At 37.8% G+C, this 9,594-nt stretch overlaps 1 protein-coding gene across 2 annotated transcripts; it reads right to left on the bottom strand.

Moving 5' to 3' along the window:
* Positions 1-1,312: 1,312 nt before the first annotated feature.
* Positions 1,313-8,465, bottom strand: LOC106636904 (nucleolar pre-ribosomal-associated protein 1). 2 transcript variants are annotated; one of them, XM_014349452.3, is made up of 15 exons: positions 8,386-8,465; positions 7,635-8,174; positions 6,971-7,565; positions 6,592-6,888; positions 6,237-6,527; positions 5,815-6,141; positions 5,402-5,729; positions 4,185-5,333; positions 3,790-4,113; positions 3,205-3,726; positions 3,010-3,137; positions 2,730-2,939; positions 2,436-2,668; positions 1,955-2,351; positions 1,313-1,876 (listed from the first exon to the last, which is right to left on the bottom strand). In XM_014349452.3, exons 2-15 carry the CDS (start codon positions 8,159-8,161, stop codon positions 1,346-1,348), a joined length of 5,859 nt encoding a protein of 1,952 aa, XP_014204938.2. In that variant the 5' UTR covers positions 8,162-8,174; positions 8,386-8,465; the 3' UTR covers positions 1,313-1,345. The 2 variants fall into 2 exon arrangements, with proteins under 2 accessions (XP_014204938.2, XP_089449542.1); XM_089593416.1 differs by having other exon boundaries at positions 7,635-8,196; positions 8,386-8,457.
* Between the last annotated feature and the right edge of the window lie 1,129 nt (positions 8,466-9,594).

Genomic DNA, 9,594 nt, shown 5'->3' on the forward strand with positions numbered 1-9,594 from the left:
CCGACACGTGAATCACCTCGGCCTTCGCGGAGGCTCCCTCTTGGTTCAGCATGTCCATCGCCTCTTTGCCCTCGCTGGTGAGCAGCACCCGGTGCGCCATGACGTCCTGGTCCGAGCGCGAGAGGAAGCCCGTGACCGGTTTGCCCCAGTTTTTCTTGGAGTAGTTCTCCACGGATTCCGTCTCGCCTGTGGCCTCGGGGTGGGACGCGTGACCTCGTGGATGGCCCGCGAGGCCGTCGGGGTGCCTACGGCCCTTTTGCGACTCGTCCAGTACCTTTTTCGCGTCCTCGGACGATTTGCCGCGGTACCGGGCGCCACCACGCATCGTGTCGTGAACTATGGCTGAAAATTAATTTTTTTTTTTACTTTTCCATTTTTATTTTACGTTCAGATAAAGCAACGCGCGCAAAAACGAATGATCTAGTCGCTGGTTTTCTAAGGCAAAGAAAAAAAATTCTTTACCTGCGAAATCGAGAACTCGACATCTCTGGTCACAGTGGGATCGCCGTATGGATGGTACCGTGTAATTGTTACTTTTGCTGAGACGGTTGATTTCTGAAAAGATCGTTCAAGAGGTACAAAAGGGACCTGTTAATCGTATGAAAAAGAAAAAAAAAGCTCACGAACCATAATGATCCGACCAGTACTTCCGCGATCGTCCGCGTAGTATCCTCCTGATGACTTCGCGCCGCAGCTCTATCGGTTCGAAGCCCGTTTGCGAAGCGACGCAGTCGAACAGGCAATTATTCGGGTACAGAGTGCCTCGAGGATTCGGTTCTTTGCCGCCTTTCAGGGCAAAGTGTCCGATCGGCGAGCTGTTTTTCGAAAATTCCACGTCGATCGCCGATCCGTCCGAAGAATCGTGGCGTCCGTTGACGCAGTAGATGAGTCGTTCCTTCGACCACACGTTGATGGGACGTTTTAAAAATTCGCTAAGGTGCTGTAGGTGAATCAAACGCGTTGGCGCGTAGTACTGCAAGTCGCAGCTGGACCGCCGTTTTAGCTTGGAGCGAGAAATCAAAAAATAACCCGGAGTGCGTGGAGAACTGGAATTTCGGATCTTGACGCACATTTTTTGATGAGTCTCTTTACCCTTTTTTAAAATTTTTATTAGGTTTTTTTCTTTTTACACTTGAACTGATACCGTTACTTGGAAAATTTTGACGTTGGTACCGAAAAAATGGGTTATGGGTTACATCACGTGATGTTTGTTTGTTTACCAACGTTTTTATTAACGATTTTAGGATATTTGGGCAAAGAAAAGGGGAAACCGTCGCGTGAACAATAAAAATCAGAATATTTTGTTGCTCTTTTTACAATTATATTTACAAGCAAGTACAAAAAGTTAATGGTCATTTTTTGTTAAATTACACCAGTTCACTACAAGTTTGTATAAACTATCTCGAGGACAGGCATCGCCGTCGATTTCACAATGTTTTACGAATGAACACCCGAACTGTAGAATTGCCTCGCACTCGTTCACGTCACCCAACAGAATCTTGGCAAGCTCAACTAGATCCACCAACAGGTGATCTTTTGCCAGAGCATTGCAGGCCATTTTGTTTGTTGCAGCCTTGATCAACGTATTGACAAATTTGTGGAAGCAGTCGACTGGAAGGTTATGGTGAAAGCGCGACTTTGTCTGAAGGAGTATTTTTATCAACAGGTGGTGATGAGTATCTTTCAATTTGGTTTTTCGATGAGCATCGATGATATTATTTACAATGTCGATGATGCACGCGATTGACTCTGAATCACCCTTCTTTAGATTTGCACTTATATTGACCAGCCATGGTAACAGAGAATAGCCATTGACGAGTATCGTGCAGCCTCTCGTTAACCTTGTCGCCGATCGAATCGTTTGTAGAATGAGTTTCTGAAAAAAAAAAAAAAAAATTTAGCCACGAGTCTCGTAAACTAGCAAAAATTGATATCAACGAGGAATCGCAATTACTTTAGTCACATCATCTGCCAATATACAATTGTAGTAGCAAAATAGCATCTTGAAAAGTAGATACTTCAAGGCAATATTCATATCCTCGTGATCTTTAAAGCCATCGCGAATGATCTCGAGGATCCAGTGTCTGTGAGCCAAATGCTCGACTTCGGAGCTGTGAAACAGGGGCAGGAATTCCGGTATGATATCGAGATCCAGAGCCGGTTTGGCCATGAGAAAAGCGTGAAGGGGTGAGTAGAGCGGATTCAACGGCTGCGTCATCACGTTGGTCGCTCGGGCCAAGAAAGTGGCGATGAAACCGTTCAGACGAATGTTCTCCAGCGGCTGCTCCAGCTTTGCTGTACCGTTGCACAGGGCTTCGATAAAGTGGATCCACAAGAGTTTTTCTTTCGCACTAAGTAAAGTGAAAGACAATTATTTGGATTTTTTTCGACGCGAGCCTGAAATTCTTTAAAAAAAAAGCTGAAGAAACAAATACCTTTTGCCGAGTTGCTGCAAATGACAGTAGAACCTTGACAAGACGGTGTAGGCAGCCAAGCGAATTTTATCGCAAGCGCTGCTGCAAGCGACTATCGTGAGCGCGAGTCCACCCTTGTGTACCACCTTATGGCAGGGAACGTCGTTGCAGTCCTGCAGCAAGCTGCAGAACACCGCCAGGTAAAACGCGGGATCGTAGATCTGATCTGCATTTTCTACGTCCACCAAGTTTCCCTGCAAAAGACAGAATGTATGAGTATAAATCCTTTGCTCGTCATAGTTTGATGGTACTAACCGCCAGATTTCTCGTCACTGGGAAAAATTTGATGGTTCGCGAGATCGTTTCAGGCACCAGGTGGTCTAGAATTTGGGATATTGAGCGTTCTCTGTACAAGGCAGTATCCAAACTTGCCTCGGTCCCAAAGTGGGACTCGGCTGCTTTTCCCCAAAGAAAGGGCGCGTAATCCGAGAATCTCATGTTGTTCCTCTCGTAGTGCTGGAGAATCTGTGAAAAAGAAGGTTCAAGTTTTAATACCATTTCACTGCTGCGATATTTACATTGTTTCGACGATTACTTTTAAAATGAATTGGTCGCTTTTGCTGAGGGTAGCATTGTATGCACACAAGTAAATCGGAATGTGGGCTTCTGACATGATTTCTTTGTTTTTTCTCACAAGGACCCACAATAGTTCCACGAGATCACCTTAAAACGAATAAAGATACAATCAGTTTGACAAACAGTATAAAAACAAAAAGTGCTCATCCCTTACTTTTTAATTGGCTGTTACTAGTCATTGTAGCCTTGAATTCGGTGTGCAAAGTAACCATTGCAAAAATAGTTTTGACGTACTCTTCGCAGTCGTTATTTTTGTACGCAACTTCACAAGCAGCGCTCAAGGCTTTAATCAATAGTGACGGCTGCGAACTTTTTTTATCTTCTTTGATAGGTTTGAGACCTGATTTCAGACTGATTCGCACGAACTGGGGCCACAAATGGTTCTTACCCAGTTCCTCGAACGCAAAATCTGCCTCTTTGGATTTCAAAGTATCAATGGTGTTGATCAGCAGTTTGTAAAGGTAGTTTAGTTTTGCCAAATTTTTCGAATCTTTCTTCAACGCCGTCACTGTTACATGAAGTAGGAGCTGCGTGAAATTCTTCAAGGCGTCGGGGTTGACGCTTAGGCTCTTCTTAAACAAGCTGTGATATAATTTTACGTGCCCTTCTTGAACTGCGTCCAATTTATTTCCATTTGACAAAATAGTGTAACATATTTCCTTGCACGACTCAGAATCTGAAAAAAGTCATTTGAAAGCAAGCAAATAAGGTGTTTTTGATGCAAACTGTCTATACCTACCGAAAAAACTTTCGATTAAAAATACTACGGCTTGAACATTTTCATGAATCCAAGGAGCCTTGTCAACTTGGGGTTCAGTTAAATATTGAACGATGTCACTTTTGTGCGATTCGTAAATTTTATTGATGAACTCTCGATTCCATTGATACTTCGAATTGCTGGATAAGATTGAAAAGATTAATGATTTTTTTTGCAACATCCTCTTGCTACTGTCCGTATGTTTGATAAAAGCAGCGATGAACTTATCATTCCTTTCGCACAGTAAATTAATAATTTTTTCCAACGAGGGTGTTAAATTTGTTTCCAAAAGTCTCGTGAATAGTTCTGTAAAAATGTTCATCAGCATGAATTTTGAAATTACCAATTGTATGGAGTTTATGTTTATTGATACTTACTGACACTGATTACGGAAATGTTGTGTGGAAACTTTACCAAATATTCATACAAATTGTTCTCCCAAGAAGACACGTCTTGCTTATACAATGTTTTCAAATCCACCAGATGAAGGAGTAACTTTTTCAACAAGTTGTCCTGGATTGTGACAAACGAGCCAGACTCATTTCTGATTTCTCCAACATAAAGTTTGCTTATCAACTCGGGCACCAAAATTCCCCAAATCGATAGTTTGGATTTATCCAACAACACAAATTCATTTTTCTTCAAATCAAGAATCGCACTCAACAAGTCCACCATGCGATCGACATCCAATTGCAACACTTTTATCAACTCCGTAGGTATTTCAATATCAATTTCTGCGATATTTTCTTTTTGTTTTTTAAACGTCAATTTTATTAGATTGATGAATTTTTCTTGATACGGCTGGAGAAAGTGCGAAATCAGATTCTGTTCGTTGGATTTACAAATTTGAATAAGAAATTTCGTAATCCCGTATTCCGCTGATCCTTTAGTTTCATGGATAGCTTCAAAATAATGTAAAACAATCGGATGCTTGAAAATCCATTCAAGGCAGTCTTTAATCAAGTCTTCAGAATCGACTTCAATTTGTCTAGCAAGTTTCAACAGTGCCAATAAAATATCCGTGTAAACTGAAATATTTGGTGGTTCTACGCCATTTCTTCGAACAATCTGTGTCAAATAGAACATGACCATTCGAAGAACTGCTGTTACTTGAAAGTTCGTCAATTTACATTCAATGACATTTCCATCCACTTTTAGACATAGCAATGATTCTTTAACTTCAATGCTGCAGTTTTCACTCGGATCCAACAAAATTGTACTTATGCTGCGAAAAATATTCTGCGAGTCAAAAGGTTTTTTGATGGAACTTGGTGATCTGTCACTCGACCAGCTAGTTAAGTATTTTTGGGCTGGAGTTTTCAGGTCTTCGACCAAGGACAAGAAAGCTTTTGACGATACTTGGCAGTGCAGTGAATGTACCAAAATCACGGAAACATAGTGGGCCAAAGCATTGGATGGGCTCTTTTTCAAATTTTCTATGGCACCGTAAATGAGCAAGGATATCGAAGTTAAAGGTAACATTGACGTTACAGATTTTGTTTCTTTAAAGTTCCTTTCCATTAAATCTGGAAGAAATTATAAAAATCAATACTACAAACCAAAATTTCAAACGCTCACGGAAATATTTACGTACCATCAAAGATATCATCAATTTTATTGACACTAACAATCTCTTCCACTGCATTTTCTTCAACCTGACTGATCAAAGATAAATATTTTTCAACATTTTTAGAAACACGCTTGATAGTTTTTGCAATCCAATTAGATACTTCTAATTTATCTTCGTGGTTGTCGATGTAAGTTATTGCATCGATCCAGATTTCAATTTCATCGTTACATCCCTCAAAAATCCCACAGCTGTTCATTAATAATTTAATCGTGTTTATCACTTCGAAATCAAACGAACTACTTTCGTGTCCTACTTTCGTCAGTAAAAATGAGAGAGCAGACGTAAAAATTTCCTAGAAAGATTTGTAAATTTAAAAAAATGCCCAAATACTGCTTATGAACTATTTTTTGTTTTGAATACATATAAACGATAATCACCTCGTTGGGAGCAAAACTTAATGCATCAGAACATAATAAGATTTTCAGAGCTTTTACTTTCATCATGGTCAACTCTTCTTCAGTCATGCTTGGAACATCATTCAAGCTTGTTAGTAATATCTTTGGTTCGTTTTCAGCGTTTGAAGCACTAATCAATAAAATTTCTGGACAAATTTCACAATAAATCTGTAAAAGATCTAGTACAGCCTGTAATCGATCTTTGACTTCTACAAACAAATCTGTCTCATCCGTATCTGAACTTTGACCTGATGCTACAGATAGAGCTCTTTTCCAAGTAATTATAATTGTTTCAAAAGTTGGGATGTGCTGTAAAATTAACAAAAGCATAATGTATAAAATAGTAAAAACAAATTTAGTACGTTTTATTTAAAAGGCTCAAAAGAACAATATTATTAAGTCACCTTGGTAAGTTGTCCTAATAAATTAGTTTTCAAAGCAGGAATGTCAGTAATGTTTGATTTCACAGTGCCAAGTAGAGTTGAAAAGCTTTTTATCTTTGTAATCATTACCGATACTAGTTTAATTATTTCATAGTGAATTAAGGGATTGGTTTGCTCTAAAGATGGAATTATGGCATTCTTTATAATTATTTGCGGCATTGTCAGATTTGTAATTGCGTTTGTCAATTGTACTGTTGTCATATCAGGGGAACACAATCTTAAGCAATTTTCTACATTGATGTTTTCAATAATCTAGAAAAAATTGAGAATAAAATAACTTTGTTAAAAACTGTGTTTCAATAGGGTCTCAGACTACCTTTCTCAGAAATTCTATAAGAGAAACCCATTTTTTAGAAACTCTTGGAACTAGAAATGGTTCTGCTAACAACAGCTGAGATTTGATCAGATCTGGACAAGCTGACAGAATTTTGACCACTAATTCTGATGGTTTTGCATGTTCCCAAGGTTTTTCTAGTCTTTGCAAAACTGTGTTGATTAACTGATTGTGTTTGCGACTGGAATCGGATCCAAGTTTTCTATCATGAAAAGCAATACCATGTCTATTAGATGTTAACAAAGTAAGTAAAAACTCATGAACAGCATTAACTGCAATCTGTGAATGAAATTTTAGTTAATCTATCTTCTTGTGAGAAAAATTGATTTCAGACAAATGATAAACAGTAATTTGTACATACTTCCTTGTCCTCTGGATCCACGAATGCTGTTACTGTTGACTTTTGCTTTTTATTTCCTGTCCAATTTTTTGGACCCTTCCAATTATACAAATTAACGATTCCTTGGATAACTTGCGTTGAAAACACATGTAGCTTTATGGTCTTAGAAATTCCCGAGTTCTCCAAAACATATTTTTTTACTGTTGTCAGTACAAGCTGAACAGTATGAGGGAAGTCATAAATCAAGTCAGAAAAAATACTTGAAACCACACCACGTTTTTCAAGCAGTGTTCTTATGACAGACACGTCACCTTCAACAAGAAAAGCAAGAATAAAATGTATAAAACATATCCTGACATTTTCCGGGTCCGTTGGTCTTACGTGAGAAACTAAAAACTCTACGAGCTCTGAGTGCAGAGACAGGTGATTTAACAGTTCACGTGGAAATGGATCACCCAAAGTGACTATTGCAGCTAAAAGTTTCAAAACAACTTTGCGACTTTTTGCTTTGCTTTGACTAGACAGCATTGAGTGAATTGTTGATAGATGACTATTGATGAGATGATGACATGCCTGCTCTGTCAACTGTATCTGATTGGGAAACTGAGACAAGATTCTGAAAATAAATGAAGTTTGAATAGATATGGTATCATAGAATCAACCTACAAAACTACAAATCACTCACTTCATGATGACAATGTGCATTGCTGCAAACACAGTGGTGGCATTGCTGATATTTTTCTTCTCTGCTACATCAAGTAATTGAAGAATCTCGAGAACGCTGCCTTTTTCCTTAATATACTCTGCAGCCAAGTCTTTTCCATCATTTTGCTGGTGCAAAGCAACAAACTTTTCAAGTGCCTCAAACGCATTTTCTGAGCTCAATAACTTTCTAAAAGCCTTCCCTGTAAATTGTTTAGTTTCCTTAGCAGAATATTTGACAACTTGCTCATCATCTTGATCAGGTGCTTTTTCAAAATCATCTACATTATTTCCTGCATCCACCTGCTCTACTTTTTCCATTTTATGCTTCTTATTAGGCACTTTTGGCACATCACTGTCTTCTTCTTTTTCGTCTTTTTTTTTTTTCTTCCTCTTTTTATTCAACTTTACATCATTTCCCATGTTGCCGTTCAACTCAGGCTTTGGTACTTCATATTTACTCTCTGTCAGAATCTCTGATTCTTTAACATTCGAATCTGGCGCTTTCATTTTTATTTCTTCGCTTTAATAAACGACATTCAATTCTACAAATTAACAAAATGTAGCTTCACTAAATTTAATCATTGAGATATTATCTATGAATTTAATGCTGTACAAGTTGATTTTTTAATTTTTCCCCCAACGTGCTGATGTCATTTCAATAATAATAACTTGATATTAGCATAAGTACGTAATAGATATTGTTCCTAATAGTTTTAGTAGTAGGTACTTACTTTGAGAGGAAAAATTATTTTTGTTTGAGCAGCACGTTTCAACAATAACCTTAAATTTTTAAACACAAACATAAACGGAAGCACGCGTGTTTAATGCAGACGACAAATCTTATGGTATATATATGTAGTATGTTCAGCAACACAGTATACAGTAACACACATGAACACGCCACACACACCCGTGCCCATGCACACTCAACATCCATTCATATTTGTACTTTTAGAGGTCGATATTCAGATACAAGATACATTGTAAACTTGCCGCAAATAGCACGAAAAATGTTAACTTTTTATTGTTTGTTTATAAAATTAGTTGCGGCTGGTTTATATGTAATAAAATGGCTCTACTGGAAATTGTAATAGTTATTTATATCAGCGCCATCTAGCGGTCTTTATTTTTTGGCCAAAAGTGGCTCCTAAAATTCTCAATCAGAGCATTCAGGATTAGAGCCATTTAGTCAATCATAAACCAGCCGCAACTCATGATAAAGCTATAAAATAAAAAAATAACGATACATGTGTTTTTGGCGGCAAGTTAACAATTTTTTTTCTATCAAAAAATTGACCTCCTACGTATTTATACTTTTAAAGATAAAATTTCGGCAAAAGATATATTGTTAACCTGCCGCCAAAAACACACGTATCGTTATTTTTTCATTTTATAGCTATTATATAAGTTGCGGCTGGTTTATAATTGTCTAAATGGCTCTAGGCGCTAAAGCTCTGTTACAAAAGTTTAGAGCCACTTTTTAGTTCAGAAATCCGCAACGCTAGATGGCGCTGATTCAAAAATTATTACTATGTACTTACAGTAGAGCCATTTAATCAATTATAAACCAGCCGCAACTAATTTTATAGATAAACAATAGAAATTTAAAATTTATTCTGCTGTTTGCGGCAAGTTTACTATTTTTTACCCGTAAATTGACCTCCAAAACCATAAATTTTCTATTTATCATAGGCTTATAAAATCGACGACTGTACTTATTTACAAAATCACAATACTTTAGACCTTTTACCATTAACTTATGGAAGCACAAATTAATCAGTGTCTAAGAGACAACTGAAGAAAAAAGACCTAAAAAAGAAGCACAGGCACACGAAGTCTCCTAAGAATGGAGCATTGGATCTCACTAAATAAAAAATACATTTATTACAGAGAAGTCAATTTTAAGTATTATAAATAAACAAAGTACCCAACCGTCTCTG

The sequence above is a fragment of the Copidosoma floridanum genome, unplaced genomic scaffold (genome assembly GCF_036245765.1).
Source record: "Copidosoma floridanum isolate Cflo_tuat_1 unplaced genomic scaffold, Cflo_Japanese_pri ptg000019l, whole genome shotgun sequence".
In the NCBI taxonomy this organism is placed as follows: Eukaryota; Metazoa; Arthropoda; class Insecta; order Hymenoptera; family Encyrtidae; genus Copidosoma; species Copidosoma floridanum.